Source organism: Echeneis naucrates, chromosome 14 (assembly GCF_900963305.1).
Source record: "Echeneis naucrates chromosome 14, fEcheNa1.1, whole genome shotgun sequence".
NCBI classification, from domain to species: Eukaryota; Metazoa; Chordata; class Actinopteri; order Carangiformes; family Echeneidae; genus Echeneis; species Echeneis naucrates.
Window position 1 is genome coordinate 16,535,427 of NC_042524.1, and position 20,779 is coordinate 16,556,205.

General features: G+C 40.4%; 2 protein-coding genes across 3 annotated transcripts; one reads left to right on the plus strand and one right to left on the minus strand.

Annotated features, from left to right (window-relative positions):
* Positions 1 to 386: 386 nt before the first annotated feature.
* vkorc1l1 (vitamin K epoxide reductase complex, subunit 1-like 1) lies at positions 387 to 10,371 on the plus strand. The gene is made up of 3 exons (XM_029518693.1): positions 387 to 919; positions 4,126 to 4,235; positions 6,084 to 10,371. Exons 1-3 carry the CDS (start codon positions 570 to 572, stop codon positions 6,308 to 6,310), a joined length of 687 nt encoding a protein of 228 aa, XP_029374553.1. The 5' UTR covers positions 387 to 569; the 3' UTR covers positions 6,311 to 10,371.
* A 1,027-nt stretch (positions 10,372 to 11,398) lies between these two features.
* Positions 11,399 to 20,505, minus strand: gusb (glucuronidase, beta). Of its 2 annotated transcripts, XM_029518690.1 has the most exons (12): positions 20,224 to 20,505; positions 19,241 to 19,426; positions 18,883 to 19,064; positions 17,818 to 17,960; positions 17,251 to 17,438; positions 16,080 to 16,232; positions 15,762 to 15,940; positions 14,700 to 14,846; positions 14,225 to 14,309; positions 13,081 to 13,257; positions 12,836 to 12,971; positions 11,399 to 12,268 (listed from the first exon to the last, which is right to left on the minus strand). In XM_029518690.1, exons 1-12 carry the CDS (start codon positions 20,437 to 20,439, stop codon positions 12,117 to 12,119), a joined length of 1,944 nt encoding a protein of 647 aa, XP_029374550.1. In that variant the 5' UTR covers positions 20,440 to 20,505; the 3' UTR covers positions 11,399 to 12,116. The 2 variants fall into 2 exon arrangements, with proteins under 2 accessions (XP_029374550.1, XP_029374551.1); XM_029518691.1 differs by lacking the exons at positions 17,251 to 17,438; positions 17,818 to 17,960 and having other exon boundaries at positions 16,080 to 16,238; positions 18,993 to 19,064.
* Positions 20,506 to 20,779: the final 274 nt, after the last annotated feature.

Sequence of the window (20,779 nt, forward strand, 5' to 3'; positions counted from 1 at the left end):
AGACGAATCTTTCCATATCTGTCGCCATTGGGAAACGGACTGCAGCAGTTTTTACCAGACGATCGTTGGAGAGAGTAAACAGATGATGTCACCCTGTGTTTATATACATGTGGTCATGTGACCGCGGCCGCCACTGAGCGCTCACTGCCAGGAAAGGGGAGATATGAACGTTAGGCTTTACTTTGTGTCCGTGTTTGTTTTTGTTAGGTTGTTTTTAGTATAATCCAGTTGGTTCCATGTCATTTTACAGACTATTTATATTGGGTCTCTCGTGTTCTCTCGCTTCCTTCTTTTCTGTGCTGTCTGTTTTCTGCACAGTCTATGACGAATTAAACAACATTTATACATTTCTATCGCTGTAACAATAATGTTGCTCACCTGACATTATTTTGTAATTAAAATAAGGCTAAAATAGACCTGAAAGACAATCCCAGGAAACGAGTGCACAGATTTAGCTGGAACCCAGCGAGGCCACACGTTATAGGCCCACTCCTCCATTTACGGAGATTAGGCCAAACACACAATTTCTCTGCTTTTCCCAGACGCTGGGCCTGTTGGGTGTCTGTGTGATGGTGGAGGTGCTTTCCTGTCATGGTGATGAACACTTGATCGGCTCAGGGTCCGCCCCTCACGGTGTGGCGCGTCCTGACGCTTTTCCACGTCGCTGCTGTGCCTCACAGGCGAGCTCGCTGCGTGTGTATGCGTGTCTCCAGCTAGGCCAGGGAGCGATGGCGGCGCCCGTCCTGAGAGTGTCCACCCCTCGGTGGGAAAGAATAGCTCGGCTTCTCGTTTGCCTGTTGGGCATACTGCTGTCTCTTTATGCTTTTCAAGTCGAGAGGGAAAAGGCTCGGGACCCGACTTACACGGCTATGTGCGACGTCAGCAGCTCCATCAGCTGTTCAAAAGTGTTCAGCTCAAGGTAATTTGAATTCAGCAAAGACCGCCGACACTGGCGCTCAATGAAGCTGCCTGCTATTGTGGCCAACTGGGAAGGGCTGGCGGTCCAGTCTGTCACCTACAGCCCGCTAACATCTGCCCCTGCACCGCACTGTTGCCCCTTCCTGCTGACAGGCTGCGAGCTCAACGTTAGCTCGAGTCTAGCCGCTCTGAGATAACTCTGAGCCGAGCATTTAAGAAGCACGTTTATTTGCTACCTAGTTAGCTCGCTGAAGCTAACTTTGCTAACCGTTAGCAAACGAAATCCATTTTACACTCCACAGCCGGTGAGGCAAAGAAAAATGATCAGTTGATGTATTGCTATTGTTGACGGGTCGTCCTGCTGCCGTTTGTGTATGTCGGAATAAAACATCTGTAACAACTTGAGCACAAAAGTTGACGATAGCTTGTTCAGACTGAGCATTTTGTGTGTGTGTCGGTCCGGATGAAGTCATTCATTCCGCCGAACAAACACTCGGATGTCTGGAGGTTAGCTGGTTTCATGTTGCTAGTTTTGTAAATGTAACTTCTGAAGCTGCTAGCTGGCGCTCAGTATCATGTCACTTCGCTGTCATTAGCTGCCGTGCTAATGTCAGCAGGGAGCCGGTCCCAGGGGTTAAGTCCTCCACTGGGGCGACCTCCGGGGACCGAGCACACACCGGCTGCTACAGAGGTCACTGCCTCATTGTCGGCGCTGCCCATCATCACGCATTGTTGATGAGATACAGCTGCTGCTGGAGTGTTTGATTTATTTCCCACGGGCAAATAGCAGGACTTCTTTTACTAGCATGTTTCCAAGCAGCCAGTCCTTTAAAAGATCACCCCTTAACGTTCTTAATATTGGGGCTTCCTTTCTGTGATAATGCAACTCTCATTGAATCATATCTGTCTATCTATCTCAATGAATGAAAGTTTTCGTTGAACACATACTGACAACATACCTGGAATGTGACCTGCCGAGGACTTTTTGCATATTTGTTAAATGACTGTGTGAACTGTCTTTGTGAGTGTGTGAGATAACCTTGTCATTGTCTCCTAAAAAAGAGCTCTAAATATAATCAGATGTGAGCATATCAGTTGAATTCAGTCTAAACAGTGTTCACTGTGTGCAATCTGGTCACTATTACCATGAAGGGCTACAGATAAAGTGAATGTTCTATGCTTTGCAATGCAGCTCCTTATGTTTGTTTGCTATATTAAACTATATGTTTTGTTCATGTCTCTTCAAATTCTGTTTGAGATAAAGCCCTGAAACACTTGCCAGAATGTCCGCTGTATGAATGAAAAGCTTAACTCAGAATTTATTACACACAAGGAGAATAAGATGGCAAGAAGTGACATTTGAAATGAGATTGAATGAAACTGTACAGTCCAAAAGCTGCTGCCACATGATCTTTTTTGTTATTTAAAAAAAGTTGATATTAAAACTTGTTTTCTCTGTACCACCATTCCTCCCAAATAATTTACAGAAACCTATATTTAAGTCGACTGGTCCTTAACACAGAACCTCTGTCACATAGTTGAGTAATGTTGGTGTGTTCAGGAAATAAAACAAAAGGTTTACTTTACTGAACCAACCTCTTCCTGCTATATTGCCTCAATGAGACATTTGAACGTTTAAAATTAATAGTGAATTAACTCCAGTGTTCACAGAAACATGACAAGAATGAGAAACATTTGGAACAAATAGTAACAAACCTATATAGCTTTACATCAGTAAGTTTGTACATCAGTGTATGAGCAGGCATTTCCCATTTGTCTTCTATGCAGGATGTCCTCTCACTGTTTACATTCACCATTTTAGATGTTATCTACTAAGTATAATCAGTGTAATTCTGTCTTTTAGATAATTATTTTAGGTAATATATAGAGTCTAATCAAACTGAAGTATTACAGCTTAATATCTGGACAAAATGCTGAAGTTTGGCTTTAACTGTACTAACTGGAATGGAGACCTTGTGTGTTCAAAAAGAGTTAAAGCTATTTGTCAACAAGGCAATGGCATTCGCAGCATGGCGGTGTAGTGGTTAGCGCTGTTGCTCCACAACAAGAAGGTCGCGGGTTTGTTTTCCCGGCCTGGGGCCTTTCTGTGCAGAGTTTGGATGTTTTCCCTGTGCCTGCGTGGGTTTCCTCCCACCATCCAAAGACATCATGTTAATTGGTGACTCTAAATTGTCTGTAGGTCTGAGTGTGAGTGGTTGTTTGTCTCTGTTTGTGTCTGTGTGTTGGCCCTGTGATGGACTGGCGACCTGTCCAGGGTGTACCCTGCCCTTGCCCGGAACGTTGGCCGGGCTTGGCTCCAGCACTCCCTGTGACCCGGAAACTGAAAAGCGGCAGCAGATGGGTTGAATGGTATTCACAGGTGGAGACAAGAGAGCATACTTAACTTGCTGCTAAACAGTAGTGGGGGTCACTCCAATACAGATAAATTGGACATCAGTTCTTAAATAAGAGATTCAGTAGTTGCACAGTAGGTACTGAACTTAATCACGGCAATGTTGAGGAAATGGTAATGTTAAAAGATGAGTTTAGTTCGGTACATTTAATTGTACTTTAGTGACTGTTAAAAATCCATTCATCACAATGTTGCGTGTCTTAATTAATTTGTCTATTGGTCAACAGAAAATAGCCATCAATTATTCAATAATTGCAGTGATTTTCAGGCATAATAGCCAAACGTCGTTGCTTCTCCAGTTTCTGATTTGCTACTTTTCATTTAAAGTCAAGGCCTGTGGGTTTCGAGCTGTTTTTGGAACAAAATGATGCCCAGGAAGATTTCATGTTGGGTTCTTAGGAACTGTTTTACTTCTCTCTTTATTTTTTATGTTTTACATCATAGTTGTTTGAGAATCAAATACCCAGTAGATTTAGTTCGGTTGAACACTAAAATATGTTTCTGTAAATAATAAGGCTACCCAGGCAAACGTTACTGTGCTGGTCATTCAAGTTCCTGCAAAACAGAAGTGGGGGAAGTATTTCAGTTAGGTATTTTATCACCTGACCTAGATCAGATTGACTATTGTTTTTTTTGTTTTTTTTTTTAATTTTGAGTCATTGAGTCCTGTCATAACCCAATGCATCAGACAAAGATATAGCCCAGTGTTTTTAGCTTGCTGCAGTTCTTCAGCACTCCTGAAATAGAGTTGTAACTGCTTTCCTATTTGCTCTTGCTGTCTCTCTGTTGCCTAGGTGGGGTCGAGGATTTGGACTCTTAGGCTCAATTTTTGGAAATGAAAGTGCACTGAACCAACCCAACAGTGTCTATGGGATTGTCTTTTATGCTTTTCAGCTCTTACTAGGTAAGATGTCATTTTACTCTGAGTGGTCTGTTGGTGTTGCAACTACTTAACAAATCTCCCAAGCTTGTACACTGATATCTAGTGCTAACTCAATACTTTGCTCTCCACAGTCACAGCTACAATTGGCCTTTCTCACAAGATATAATCACGTATTTATGTGAGAGGCTGAACTGCAATCAATATTGACCTTCTTATAATTATTTTCTATAAAGACTTCTTTGCTGGGCCTTGATCAGTGGGCTTTAATGCTGAAGTTTGACTACTAATAATTCTGCCTTTGTCTAATTTCAAAACTTACAGTTAAGAGCCATGATTAATATTTCGTCTCAGGTGTGATGTGTTGTTACTTAAAGGTTTCTTGTCCCATTGGTCACCGCTACCTTCAATACAGTGTTGGTGTTGCTGACTCAGTCTTGAGGCTTTGACATGTTGGCCCGCTGAGTGGTCTGTAGGCTTGTCTGGCCACCTGGTGCTGGCACAGAACAAGAGGTTCTTTTAGCCACAGTAGTTAACACTCATTTGACTAACACAATAGCAGCCCAGTTAAGCCAAACTGCTACAGCGGGTCAAGATTTCCATAATAGAGTCAATGCTGCTCAGTTTCAGAGGTTGGATTATTCTCACAGCCTTGGACTGTCCAATATTTGTGAGTAGGCGTGTCTCCAAAATCTCCACAACTGAGACTTTAAGTGCTGACTAGTGCCATTTTATATCTTGAGAATATTCAGAAGGATTTTACCGTTTTTTTCTTTCCACAAGATATACAGGTAATACTCTTTATTTTGGGATAATCCAGCAAATGAAACACTCGTCAAATCAAAGTTCGTTACATTGATGGGAATACCATAGGAATAAAAATTAAATGTGTCCATTAAGCTCGACCTGCTCAATGATTTGCAACATCACCCACAATGGTCTAATACACACAGATATATAGTAGTTAGAGGAAACATCTGTTTCTAGGACAAATTTATTGCCTCTGCCACCTCATAGAAAAGACTGTCACATTGCCAACCCCAAGAAGAGAAGGTATGGTGGATATTTCCCAGGCTAAAGGCCTCTACTGTGCTACCACAGCTTTATAAAGATTTGGTATTATGTGAGTAAACATGTAAAAGCATTAGATTCCAAATGTTTGTGCCACCTACCATATTATGTAATTGCATTGTAATTATTGATGCGTTAATGGATTTATCACGTCAGTGTCACAGCTGGTAAAGATAGAATTCATGTTCACTGCTAAATATCCTATTGTGTAGTCACAAGGAACTGAGGTTAAATAAATGTGGTTTAAACCCTAACCCACTGGAGTCCACTGTTGTATGTTAGGATTTCAATTTATCTAATTAATAATAAATGAAGACAGTGAGCACTGTCAGCAATCACTGCAGTTAGTTCCTACCTTACAGTCACTGGTCAACCGAGACAAAACCAGTAACTGGTATCTCAGTATACTCAGTAATCTGAGTATTTTGCCAGTAAAACGAACCAAACATCGAACAAACAGGGATAATGGACAAATGAATGCATGCTATGTTCCGATCAACTTTGACACTGTTAATGCCAGGGAGGGATGAAGTGGTTTTGGTAGCAAAAGAGGAAATGCCCATGTGTTGTTTAGCAATGGTTGATATCACCAGCATTAACAGCGAGGAAATTCAGCTTTAGAACTATGACAGGAGCTCATGTGACAGTGGCATAGTCTGATGAGTCTATTCAGTGTCTGAGCTAAATCATCACGAGGAGGCTGATCATGTAAATAGAATCATCAGGCTGCATGTGTGTTGCAAAGTTGTGCCTTTTTTAATGGTTATTTGCCTGAGTCTTAGTTTGTGTTTCTTGCTTTAGGAATGACTGTCAGTGCAATGGCCGCCCTCATTCTCATGACAACATCAATCTTGTCGGTGGTGGGCTCGCTCTACCTGGGCTACATCCTCTACTTTGTCCTAAAGGACTTCTGCATCATCTGCATCACCACATATGCGCTGAACTTCATTCTCTTTATTCTCAACTACAAGCGACTGGTTTACTTGAATGAGGCCTGGAAGCAGCAGCTCCAGGTGAAGCAGGACTAAGCTGTCAAGAGCGGCAAAAGTACGACAACACACAAAAAAAGAAAAGAAATGTGACCTCTGAACATTTGACTTGCCACCAGGAGACCTTGCTTCCAAACAATGTTTATTCTGCTGTGTGTTCAAAAAAAAAAAAATGAAGAAATTTAACTTAAATGTTGGGCCTGACGTCTCAAATGTTGATTGCAAACATGGAAGGATTTGTAAGTGGAAGATGATTCTCTTTAATTTCTTGTACCTTCTTTAACATTGTACTCTCTCAAGTAGGAGATTGGCTGTTTGTGTGTGTCTGGGTGGGTGTGGGTGTGGGTGTGGGTGTGACTGTGTGTGACAGGAACAAAACAACCCAAGCAAGCAGACGCAGAAGGCCACAATGCAGAACGATGGAGGACAAGCTCTCATATGAACAAAGGGTCGCTAAATGGAAGAAAAACAGGACATTTAAAGGAGTTCACATGAAATGGTTAGAAAGGTCCTATTACTGCACAGCAGACCTGCACTAAAATATTGAGCTGAAAGATGGGTCCTAAAATTAGACAAATGCTCATTATGGTTATTGACAGTTTGCAGGTAAAGTTCAATGGCAGGATCAGGGGGAAAAACGAATAACATTTATACAGAATAGTTTTGTTATTTTTTATGTTTACACTTTGTAGTAGCTTTGTTTTTGAAGAGGACCACTAAAAATAAATATGGGACAATGTGAGATATTGTGTAGATCAGGTTGTTTTGTTTTGCAATTCTGTAAATAGCTGCTGAGCAATATTCCAGGCTAGATTGTGAGTTAGTGTTGACACAAACCTTTTACGGTAAAAAAAAAAACAAACAAACAAACAAAAAACAAAACAAAACACACGCACACACAAAAAAGAAAGAAAATTAAAAACTACCAACTAAACAGGAGAAAACATGAGTTAAATCTGGAATAAAAAGTTATCAAGGTCACAGTGAGGTGGATGTGCCGGAAGATGCACTTCGGGCATCTTCTGTCCTGTAATCCTGGTCAGGCATGCGGTTCAGAGTTATGTGGATTTCTTTGTTGTACGTGGTAACCGTCTCATCTGAAGCCACCAACACAAGTCTTTTGAACAGAAGTATAGGTTCGTCTCACCGAGTTTGCATCAACATACCCTCACCCTTTTTTTTTGGTTTGGTTATCGTGTGAAAAGCATTCCTGACCACCAAAAGTGGGATCCATAAAGACTTATGTGCCTAAAGGAGTGTTAAGGTGATTTTTTTTTTTTTTTTTTTAAACATCTCGTTTTGGGATGGGGAGGGTGATGTCATGTTAACACCAGTTTTGCTCATTTTATTGTCATGGGTCCAAGGCTTTATTTTTCTGATCACAGTTTTGTAAATTAAGATACCGGTGAAGTGTTTCTCCTTCCCTAATAGAGTCTCATGAGGTAGCAAAAGGCTGCTACACTGTGATTGTCTGCTCAAGAGTAGAGTGACCTGGTGGCAGAAGCATCTCTAATCTTTCTGTTTCACTTGCTTTAATTATCGTCAGGTTTTCGTTCATGGTGCACGCCTGTGTACATTTGGATGTCAATTGAACAGTAACAGTGATCTTGCCAAGCTGAGTTACAGTTCGTCCGCAGGACATGACAAACCTTGGAAACTGTAATACTTTGTTTACATGAACACCAGAAGTGTAACAAGGTGTAAGAAAACAAAATGGTATGTTAAGCCATATGTGGAGTTTGGGGGGTGTTTGCTGCAGGAGGAGGTCACTGATGGTTTTATTGTCACACTGAAGCTTTTCATGAAGTGGCTGACTGGCTAACCTAGCAAGGTCTGCACTGATGGATCACAGTAGGGGGGACAGCAAGCATGGGTCACTGTGGCTTTGCTACAAATCCACAACACTGTTACTCCGGTGGCGAAGAAGGACCATTGTCTCTTCCATCCAGAATCCTCCTACCTGACAGATGCATGGTACACTGTCTCCTGGCTTTAAGTATGTGATGGCCATTGGACAATCTCACACATAGTCAAAGATCTATAACAGTCCTATTAGTAACTGTGATAATGTGACTCATTTGTGGTGTTGAACCAACCTGTTAATAGTTTCCATCCCTGCTCGTCTCCAAGCCCCTTCGTGTTTTAACGGAACACAAATTATCCTAGATGGCAGTTTTATAGGGTGAAGGTGGTTAATGTGCTGATAATGCCAACAACCAGGAAAGGAAATTCAGCAATGCACTTCCTGTGAATCATGAAGTCATCAGTTGTACATGTGAATTGAAAATGAGGTGATATTATTTTCCTGAGATCTTGTAAAGTTGTATATCTCTTCTTTCATGTTGTGACCCATTTACTGCATCTCATATATAGACTGGTGGACACCACTGTTGACTGTTCCAAAGCAAAACTTGTTGATTTTTAAAAAATATAGGTTTTCATATATTTTAGGCTGACTGCATTTTCTGTTCATTTGACAATGGGATGTTGTAAACTTTAACAGACTGGACATTTCCAGCGCACATTCCTTCACAGACTGTTTGTCTGGCTTGGGTGAGAGTCTTTCTGATGAATGTGATACAATCTAGTTTCAGATGACTCTTGTATTACTCCACCCCTCTACACTGGGTTTATTTACAAACTGCAATCAGTGCAGTTCCCTTTTAAGCAAATTTGAACTCTGGATATTTATTACCACACAGAGCAAAATGAGAACCAGTCGCTGCCTGGAAGAAAACTCATTTAGACTTGGTGATCTGGTTTGGAAACTTGTTAAGGTGACATGATTGGTAGTAAATTGGCAAAAAGGTATTAAAGCTGTTACAGTAAATTTAACACACCCTTTGTTCTCCTTGTTAACAATTAAAATATTTCCTACTCATCCTTAAGATCTTCCTTACACAGTATTGCCTGGACAGGTTTGCGTTAGCTCATTTTTCAGCGACACATCAGCCACAACACTGTTTTGTCTTTGAAATCCTGTGCACTCACATAAGACAAGTCTTCTATGGATTCACTTGCACAGTCTTTTATGTAGAGAACTCAAACTGACATTACTTGATAGTGTTTTTTGTTTTGTTTTTTTTTTTTTTTGCAGCAACTATGAATCCTGTCAGTATTGATCACAGAACTGGCACAGGCACATCAAGTAGCCTATCATTATGTTCATGGATCCAGTCATATGCAACCTAACACACTAGTTGTTAACAGTTACTTTAAGGAAAAAGTTAGGAATTTGGATGTTAAATGTTTGGAATCTTTTGCTGGTTAAAGGATCACCATTGTGCGTGATGATTTCATGTCAAAAAGATCAAAAGGATCAATACTGCATTCTTACAAAAATTAATTTAGGCCCTGAGGTATAACTGCCATGTTAGTTGCATCACCAAGCCAACAAAAGTGCCTTCTGTTTGATCACTAGGCCTTGAGCCAAAGACGAGCAACAGTAATAGCCTTGTAAAACAAAGAATGGTAACTGAAACTGGCACTTCTGCTTGCCTCCCTTAAAATGTAATCTATAAATTGGTAATTCCCAAAGATTTAATATCCAATGTCAGTGCAAAAGTCCATTCAGAAATTGACAGACAATATGCCCTGTCAGATTAATTTTTTCCCCTTCCTCAAGTCCACTATAATTTTGATCTTTATTTCGTCTAGTTAGGACATGTTTGTTAGATTAAAAGACACTCTGTTTAACCATATGATTGTAACTTTAATTTTGTCATTAATTGTGCCCTTTAGATGTATAGACTGTTAACATTCTGGGTTATTTTAGTTTTTTTTTTTTTTTATTATTATTATTATTATTATTATTATTGACGGGTTGGAGGGCTAGGAGTCCATGTGTCAGCATAAAATGTTTATTAAATTTCTTTGTGGAGGAAAACTTACTGAGTTTGCTTCTGTATTGCCAAATATGTTTTAAAATGCTGTATTTTCTTACACAGAAAAGTGTTAAAGGAATGGCAGGAGGGTCGGACAAAGGTAATCTGTTCAAATCCATCTTAAGGGAAAACTGTGGAAAAGGTTGACATGAGTACATTTTTAATTGTCATTGTCATGTGGAAATTATCTACCATTAAAACATTCCCTCTGAAATGGTCTGTCATTTTAAGTTTTTTGAATGAAATAACAGTGAAAGTAACCAGGAGTTAGTGCTGATTTCGGAACTAAAGGACCAACAGAGCAGGTTAAGCCTCCTGTAATCAAACGTCTTCAAAAACAATCTACATTTTATCTTAAATTAATATGAGTCAACTTGAGTTGACCAACTCCCTCAGCAGAAAATTCATTTCATCTTATGATAAATTTTGGACAGCTTGATCAGAAAAAGCAGTGCAACTCTTGTTTTCTGGATATGATGACAGGATAAGACCACAATTAACAGGAAGAACAACTACTCCAAGTAAAACCTGTTTGACTCTTCTGTCTTCTCTAAGGCAGAAGAGCAGGTTCAACTTTTCCTGACGATGTCATTGATTGAACTTTTTTTTTTTAATGTAATTTATTTAACTTTTTTTATCTTATTGTATTTTATTGATTTGTATTCAATAACCAAACACAATTGCAGGATGCTAATGCAATAAAATGCTATTGAACATCAGCCTCACATGGACAGATATAAAAAGTAACCATGAATCACGGCCTTGATGTCTATGAAGAAAATGTATATTCATTTGGCTCAGCCATGATGAGGTCTTTATCAGTGCTGATAAAGAATACTGACTAATTTAATGTTTCAGAAAAGTAGTTTAAAGGTTTTGTCATGTGACATGTTTCCTTAGTAGAACATGAATACAGTTATGCAACTTCATGATTGTGAAAACAGAAAGAACAGCTGGAACAAATCCAAAGAAATCATTGCTGTTCAAGTTTTGTTCTGACACTTTAAAGAATTTCATGAAATGGAGGTAAACTAAGCCCCATTTAGTGTTGAGTGGATGAGACAACTGAAGTGGAATCGGAATATTCTGTATTTGTCCAGCTGTAACACAAAGGTCAAACATGTAGTGAAGCCACCAGCAGCGTCACAGATAGTGAGAAGTCTGATAGCAGTCATGCCACCATCAACAACCACAACTAAACCCTCAGGGTTACACAAGAGTTTGAGACCACAGAGCTTTATTGTGCTTTTCAAAGCATTTAATCAGAGATTTCAAGAAACAGCACCAAGGCTGGGGTGTACATCCATATGTTCTACAAAACTTTTGTTAAAATCCCCACAGCTTACATATCCACTGTGCTCCCTCTTACATGCCACCTCTTTAATGCTGTGGTTCACAAAGGTGATTTTTATACATAAATATGAAGCACTTCCATGATTATATCCACTACCAGCACTGGTATTATATCAAACTCCTAATCAAGGTAACTGCTTCACACAGCAGTGAAGGCTGTACCTTCGGTGCAGTATAGTGCCTTTGCCAGGTGCACTCATATCATCTGACAGGAGAAAAGGTCAGATCTAATCTGTAATACAGAGGTTTTAGATTGGTTGTTGATCTGACTTTTTTATGGCCCCAATTGAAACACACCACCTCACATATCTGTGCCAGAATATCCTGCAAATCCCTCCAGCCCTGACTGAGGTGTGTGGTCGGGAAATCATATTACATTCATTATTGGAAAAGGGAAATCTGAGCTGATTTTAGCAGTATGACCACTTCTTTATGTTTCCATGTTGATGAATAATGCCTGGACATAGCGTTGGAGTTGGTACTTGATAAATGACATAAAAGCATGAATCAGCTGTGTTTCATATTGGCGCAATCAGTGAAATAATTTCAAATCAAGTTTTCAAAGTAGATCAGGATTTTACCAGAATATATCTGGACTGAGGCAGGTGTCAGGGCCACCCTTGGTACTTGGTCCAAGGGGCAAGTGTGCCTGTTTCGTTAGCCAGTCTCCAGTACCTATCCTTGAGGAGAAACGCTGCTGCTTTGGGCTGCCTCTGCCTGGTGAAAATGCCCTTCTTGTTCCCCACAACACGTATGAGCCCTGCAGACACAAAATGGAGCAACAAGTCATAAAAGGGACAACAATCGAAGCAGCATTTGTTCATCCCATTATGACGATTGATTAATGTAAGAAGAGATTCCTTTTTAGTAGGCTGAGCTGCCTGATTGCCAAAACCAGAAAAGTGAAACCTATAGCTGTAAGTAAATAAGTGTAGATTAAAATAGCTCTGTCACCAGGGCCTTTAGAATTGGTGGTCCATGGGAAACTCCTCCCATGGAAACTTGGCAAGAAATTTGCACTGATGTTAAAGGACAATTTAAAGGAGGCCACAGTGACTCCTCTAGCTCATGTGGCGTGTCCTTGGAAACACTCCAGTAACACTTCTGATTCATGTTTCCATTTCATTTTTAAACATACATGTATTCAACTTCACTCAAATTCTGACATTTAATGAAATGACAATTAGTAGTTTTAGTTAATGGCATGGAAGTAAGTATCTGTGTCGCTCTCATCATGAGGCGTTAAGTGCAGAGTGTTTTATTGTGGTATCAGCTATGAGGAATCAGATCTGGTTGTGCAGGTTGTCATGATCCGTGTTTGTCTTACCCTGCGCCGTCATGAAATCAGCAAAGTTCCAGATGAGTTCACCGACAACGTACTGCTTCCTCTTCTGGTCAAACACATCGTGATAGTTCTGCAGGACAACCTTCTGGTACTCCTCGGTGAACATCATGGGTGGATCCTGTAACGTGAGAAGAAAGCTGCCTCATGAGTGAACAAAAATAAATATTAATGTATACAGGATAATTGCTGGTCAGCTAACTGAACGTGTAGGTTTTGTGAATCCTCACACTGTGAAGCCCCGACACAGCATCGGCCCCGTACTCGCTTTGAATGATGGGTTTTTGGTACTTTCCATACCAGTTCTCAAACTGAGTGTTGAGTTGGATGGGGATGACCTCTGTGTGGCCTGGATCATGGTACCAGGAGAAGTAACTGTTGACGCAGAGAACATCCACATAGGGGGCCTAGGGACAAGATATGAGATCATATCACTTTTAGAGACGCCTTAGCACAACGATGACTTCTGCGTTATTACACAGAGCTTGATCCATTTTAATGACCAAAAATCACAAATAAAGGCTGTCAAACTTCTAATGGATTGATTTATTCAGCCGTTTAGCCATTTACACACAAAGAATTTTGTAGTGGTAGCCATTATCATGAAAATAATAATGCAAAATATGGTGGATTTGCCTTTTAAGCCCTTAGCAAGTAGGAGGACGTGTGGTGGCAGTAACTTGAACTGGAATGGACGGTGTTTGAACAGTGAAGTGATAAAATACTGTACTCACTGAGCCTTCACAAATTGCAAACCTTTACAAACTAATCATTACCTTTGAGCTACAATCATCCCCCTGAAATGTTTCCCTCACATCACAGGAATGTAAAACACACTCCTCGGGCATGAGGAGCTATCAACAATTCTGCTAACTTTTGTCAACAACAAAAACTTGTCTTCACTTCTTTGTTGTTCACTTCATCTGCTTCACTAGAGGCCTGTATCTGGCTGCAGCTTTTTGAGGAACAGGCATATATTCTGTCAGTTTTTTCTGCATTATCTTCTAACTTTGAATCATGCGGTTCAACATGAATAGACTAAACCCATTGCTGTCAAACTTTGAAGGTCTGGTTAATTTACAATGGATCATGTTGTTTTCTCTGTGCTCTTCAGTAGCTTAGTGTGGTTGGCATTTAGCATTTGAAAATAGCAACAGTTATGGTGTTGTTTGTTCATGTTGTGTGGATAGTCAGTCAAGTCTGATCAAACTAATCCCACATAGTCCTGATCAAGGAGATTATTTTAGTTTTACATTTCCTAAGATTCCAAAAGAAACAACTGATGTTAAGTTACTCCTTCACTAAAGAACAAAAGCATATTTGCCACTGCAAATGAAAACGATTGAGTGTGTACAGTTCACCATAAAAACTCACTCCTTTGTCCCTGGCAAAGTTACTGGCAGTGATGTAAGTGACAGGCCGGGTAGGGTCCAGACCTTTGGTGTGTCTTATCAAAATCCTGCAAGAAAAACAAAAGGTGACTAAATAGCAAATGTAGTGCACTGGGTAGTGATCTAGGAATCAGGTGCATTTACAGTGATAGACAATAAATAATCACAATAATATCAGAGAACGCCAATAGTTGATTCCGACTGTCCGAAAGCAATCTGGGCTTTGCCATCAACACGTACAATAGTCACTTTACAGAATGACTATGGCAGTTAGGGTCTAGTATTTGTTAGCACTTTGTCTCTCTGAAGCCTTAGGCTATTGCTGAACTCAAGCTGGGTTGGGGCTAGCTTCATAGGGTTAGGGGTTAGGCACAAAGAAAAAATTATCCTTGATTTCCACAAAGCAACAGTGACTTTGTGTGAACAATTAGTTAATCAGTGCAGTCCTCAGTACTCACTTGAAATAAAATTCAGCTGGAGGCATCTCTGCTGCAGGCTCATTCGCTACTGACCACATGACCACAGAGGGATGGTTCTTGTCCCGACGTACAAGCTCATCCATGACATCCAGGTGATGGCCGAGGGAGTTGTTTCCAAAACTACGACTAGCTCAGAGAAGCACAAAAGACAAAGCAAACCCTGAGGTGACAAAAACACCATCATATCATGCCATTACCAGGATTGTAACCCAACAGTTAGATGCTGCAGATCCATAAACTCATGCACCAAGTTAGGCAGAAGAAAATAAAAGTGACAACAGCTTGAGCTGTGGGGCACGGAGTCTATTTTACAGACAGCTTGTAAGATGTGAACCTGTCATTAAAATATTCAGCTCACCAACCACACATTTATGAATCTCATACTAAGTAAATACCAAGAATACAAGTTCATCACAATGCTGGCAGCTGGTATGTAGAACACTTAGTGGTGCAGACTGTAACAGAATGTAATAAACTTCTTTATACAGCACAGCAGAAAAATACATTGTTTAAGTTGAGCAACAGAGAATTATTTTCCCATTGTAGACAGAAGAAAAGAGACAGGTGGCATTGTAATGCCTATTTACTAATATTAACTTTACAAAAAAAATGTTTGGACACACTTTCCTGTTCATTTGAATGAGGAAAGTATCCAAATTTTTGACTGTTACTGTAGAAAGTCCCCCAATTTTAATGACCACCATAAATTTATACCTATTTTAAATTGAGGAGGATAACAAAATTTTACAGCTTTTCATAGGATATCAAATATTTGTTGTAAGATTTCTGTCGGGACCTAAGTGTTAAACCTACAGACCATCCGGCTGACAGACTGACATTACTTAGCTTTTTAGATAAATCAAACTGAAGTTAACTGTATTTTATTGTAACCATCTCCAAATTTTCTCTTTATTTTAACAGCATCAGCAGTGACGACATTTAAGTAAATTAGTCCTCTGTGCTGATACAATGTGGCTAAAGAGTAACATGCTTACTCTGTTGACCCCCACTAATGCACCCACAGGTCACAGAGACACTCACATGTCTTTGATGCCTACTCCAGGGCACTCATCTATTACTACAATGCCATGGCGATCACACATCTGCAGGATCTCTTCAGCGTACGGGTAGTGGCTGGTGCGGAACGAGTTGGCCCCCAGCCACTTCAATAAGTTAAAGTCCTTGACAACCAGGGGCCAGTCCAAGCCTTTACCGCGAATCTGGCATGCAGGGCAAAAACAAGAATTAATATCATGTCATGTCAGGCACTGTCTCAGGATGTTCGCTGGGTTTAATGTTAGAATAGACATGCTGCTTTGTCTTTGGGTAAAGCTTTTGCTTCCCTCTAGTGGTACTTACATCAGAGTCCTCGTGTTTATTAACTCCATGGAAATAGAAGGGCTTGTTGTTGATGAGGAACTGGGTGCTGGTGACCTTAACAGTGCGGATGCCGACTGGGAGAGTGTAGACATCTTCATGTGTAGCTCTCTCATCAGCTGCCATTAAACGAACCTGTATGTCAAAGTGAACAAGGGCCAGTTTCACACAGACTGTGTAAAAATGTTTTGGCAGAATTAAAAAAAAAAACCCCACAAATAGTTAGGAAGCTCATTCGCAACCTTAAAGTGATGCAAAAATTGCAACAGTGTGTGGTGAAGAGCTGAAACAAGACAACGATGTCACCACTTTCCTGCATATAAAGTACACATACAAGGTAAGGTTAGAAAAGATTACTGGTAAATGTGCGAAATACCTTTGGTTCTCTTGGTTACAATCTGCTTATTTTACTGTGACAGAGCTAAGAAAACTTAAAGTGCCACTGAAAAGAGCAGCAAATCTCTCCTTTTGCACAACATATGAAAATTTGGCACATAAAAGAGGAGCTTTGGTAACAATGAGGGTAAAAACTAAACATACTTAGTAACACAATACTAATACATACATTGATGCAGGATTGTGTTCCTGTTGGCCATGAAGACCATATCAAATTACAATCAGTATGTGTGAATAAAAGTTAGACCATATATATCCTTTTTTATTTTTTGTTTTGTCTTTCCCTTACCATAGCCAAGGTAGAAACACCTGCCCAGGAAAAGGTTAACATCTGCATCATGCTGATTTTTCCATTTGATGACAAATTAAGCCAGATTTGGCTTCCATGAGCTGTCACGTTGAACACTTTTCTGCTAATGGATTCCAGACAATTTGGTGGTATAGAAATGAATTTAAGCAAGTTCATTAACATTCTTTGGCTCATGATCCATTTGTTAATCTCACTAATTGTGTAAACTTTGATAACGCATTGAAGGTGGGTAGCAGAAATTCCTGATATAGCCTAAATGCTTTCATGTATCATTGGATCACAGCTTTTAACTACTAGAAAGGTGTTTTGTATCATCATTCTAAAATATTGTTGGTGCTGTAATTCCAGTCTAGGATGATGTAGCTGACAAACTATGAATAAAAGTTAATAATGGGAATCTGACACTTTGGCACATCAGTGTTAAACAGTATAAACATATTGTCTTACCTCCAAAGAGTAAAGATAGCCTGGGTTGTCATGCATTAAGTACGGCCACCATAGCTGGACATTTGCCACTTTGAGGACTCCAGTTTGCTCATTGGAGCAGGCTACAGACTTTCCACTTTTGTCCATCAAACTGACCTTCATGTTGGCTGTGACAGCACCTTTGACTGATATTGTATATTTCACGAAACCTGAAACACAAGGGAAAGCAGCCATGTCTTGTGACTTTGTATGTCACCAATTTTTAATTGATTTATAATTTCATTATATTTATTTATTAATTTGGAATCCAATTTATTTATATAGCACAAACTCATACTTATGTTGTGCTACATTACATTAAGGCACTTTACATGGAGAACAGGTCTAAGCTCTTTATGGAGGTGTTACTCCAAGACAAACCGCTTGGTAACAATGGCAAGGAAAAACTTTCTTTAAGAGGCTGACACCTCGTTCAGAACCAGCCTCAGGAAGGGCAGCCGTCTGTCTCGATCGGATACGTTGAGAGAGAGAGAGAGCAAACGAGTGAGTAAGTGAGTGAGGTGTTCAGTGCATCCCTCAGCAATTTACCAATATCATCCAGGAAGTCAGTCACCACAGTGATGTCATTCACATACGCCTTAGGAGTAGTGTAGAGCAGCACCGGACGATGTATCCCAGCATAGTTGAAGAAATCAAAGAAGATGCTTTGCACAAAGTAACCATCAGGATACCTGTTGAAAAAAATATTATTTTCCAGAGGATACGAGTACCCACTGACAGAAACTGTGCACATTTGAATCTCATCCAAATTCCAGCAACAGGACCTTTAACCATGTCAGAGTGGCAAGCACAGAAAATAAGAAAGTTTACGTGCGAGCACTGAACGAAGTAACTACTGTAAGATGTAATGATGTGATTTCAATAATATGCAAGTACTGGATGCAGTTGAAATATTAAATCTAACAAGCAGTTTAAGAATCTTCGTGGTGCAACTTTAACACAGTGCAATGCACTCAAATGCATTTGCCAACAGACAGACCAAGAAGATTAATTTGGAAGTAGTTTAGTAAATGATTGATGATGCAGTTATTTTTTGAGCAAAAATGCCGAACACATTCACTATCTCCAGGCGCCTAAACGCGGCCACTTGATACATTTGCTGTTGTGATATTTAATGGCAGAGTCAATTTCTTTCAGTTTTGTTGTCACCAGTTTCTAAAATTTCATTGGCAAAGCAATGAGTCAAGCCATGTCTATATACCAATGCCCAGATCTGGAATAAACTTAAACTGTAAAAGATATTCAAAGAAGCTGAAAGATCTTTCAAAGTGGAAGGCAGTATCCTGTTTAAAGTTTTACCCCAGGTCAAATTGTCACCAAACCAGTAAAGATTTTGAATGTTTGATGTCAAGCATGGCATCAAATTGAAGCAATCACACTACTGATTCTTCAGCTTCCCATCAGTGAAGCCTTAGTGATGTCTCTCACTCATAAGTCACTTTACCTCTGCCAAGTGAGTAAGCATTTTGGAAAAAAAAAACCCAAAACTTAACACTTCATTCCTCTTTCGGTATTCTTAGTAACAAAGCAGTGATGTGCTCAGAGCTACTACCACCCCTCCAAAACGGACATTCAATTTTTATCTTATCTTACTGGGTGCGGTCGTCCATGTATTTGATGATTCCAGGAGGAAGAGTCTCCAGAGACAGAGTGTTGTTGACAGCGATGGTGATCCTGCATGGCATAGTAGGATCCTTGCGGATTATTCTGCTGATCTCAGCCTCAAAGGGAAGATGGCCACCATTATGCTCTAACACTTTTACCCCGTTCACCCACTGTGAAGGTGAAAAGAGTGGTTGATCACCTGAACTCAGTAGGTGGTATAAAGTGATTAATCACCTATGAATCCAAACAAGGATAGCCATATTTTGTATTAGTAATATACAGCAAGTCTTTACACAAGTTTTCAGCAACTGATGCTGATTACTTCTTGTGAAAGAGAGTTACTTACCCCCATGGCATAGTAGTGAGCACTTCCCACCCTAAGGACCACTCGTGTTGTTTCATCTGCAAGCCAGCGGGCAGGTAAGACCACCTCCCGCTCATACCACACCCAGCCAATGAAATTTCTTAGTGTGGCGTCCTGGGTGATGTCGTTGTAGCTGGCAGGGACCGGCATTTCAATCACTGGGCCAGTCTAAGGAAAACAAGACACTTTCAAATAACAGAACCAAGAGTGGAACACCTCTATGCAGCAGTAAGAGTTTTACCGCAATGACAATAATAATCACTAGTAGCGTTACAATTATGACTTTTTACTGAGTATATTTACTTTATAGTAAATGTAAATCTCTGTTAGATCCCTGCCTGGGTGCAACAACACATTCATGTTGTGAGGTCGTGACACAGGATGATTAAAAAGTTTAGAAAGGAGAACGATATTTGCCCAACATTCAATCAAGTGTATACATTTTTATTTTTTCTTGTGATTTTGTAGCTGTATGTTTTAGCACTCCAGGCTTCTTAGGTTTAAAATAAATAAATAAATAAATAAATAAAAAATGACCACAGTAAAGTCATAAGTTGTAAAAATACCAATTTTATTTGAATGCATCATATGTTTTAATGATGTCTATGAACCTATGAACGAGTGTTAACTGCTGCTGATCTGGTTATGCTGGAAATGCTGATGACAGTTACGAGTTTTATTAGTCATGTAACACAAGAGACTGACAACAACAATTCTACGGCGGTACATCTGATCATAATTCTGATGATTAGAATAACAGTGTATGGGTTTCATTGTGTCAGTGTGGTGTTGTGCAGCAGCTCTCTGCAGACTTTGACACGGAGTTTGCACTCTCTGTGCTGTGTTTAGTGTCTCTCGCATCTCACAGCTCTGACGTACTGCCAGTAACTCGCCTTACTTCAGAGCAGCTCGGATTTGTTGACCTGCTAAGCAAACAAACAGCTGCCTCGGTCTGTCCAGCTCACCTCTGCCAGCCGTTGTTTGTACCATGCCCTCTCGAAGCCCTGCTTCCTGTTGGGGGACCTGTCGGCCCTGAAGCTCCACAGGCCGTTCAGCTCCTTCAGCTCTCTGGAGGAGGACTCCCGGGGGAAGAGCATGCCGTTGTCCAGCAGACAGCCCGAGTCAAAGACTGCCAACAGGCACAGGAGGCCCAGCAGCCCGGCTTTCCCTGGAGGAACCATGCTGGTCCAGTCTCGCTTGCCTGCTCAACAACACCGCGGCGGGGTTTTGTGGCTCAGTCTGTCACGTGAGCGACTCTGCCGTCACGTGACCGCAGAGCCGCTCCTTCCGGTGTGCTTTCGAGCAAAACACGGCGCGATTTAAAGATTCCCCGGAAATCATTAATAGAAACACATTAACACCTGACACACATGCTAACGGTGTGGCATGTATACTGTCGTTTAATATTTTTGTATGCTAGTCTTTTTTTTTTGTGCAGAGGAAGCGCCTGAAGTATTAGGTAATCTTTTCTCACCAAAGCAAAGGCTCCCACCGGTCAAGTCCAAATTCACAAAGTCAACG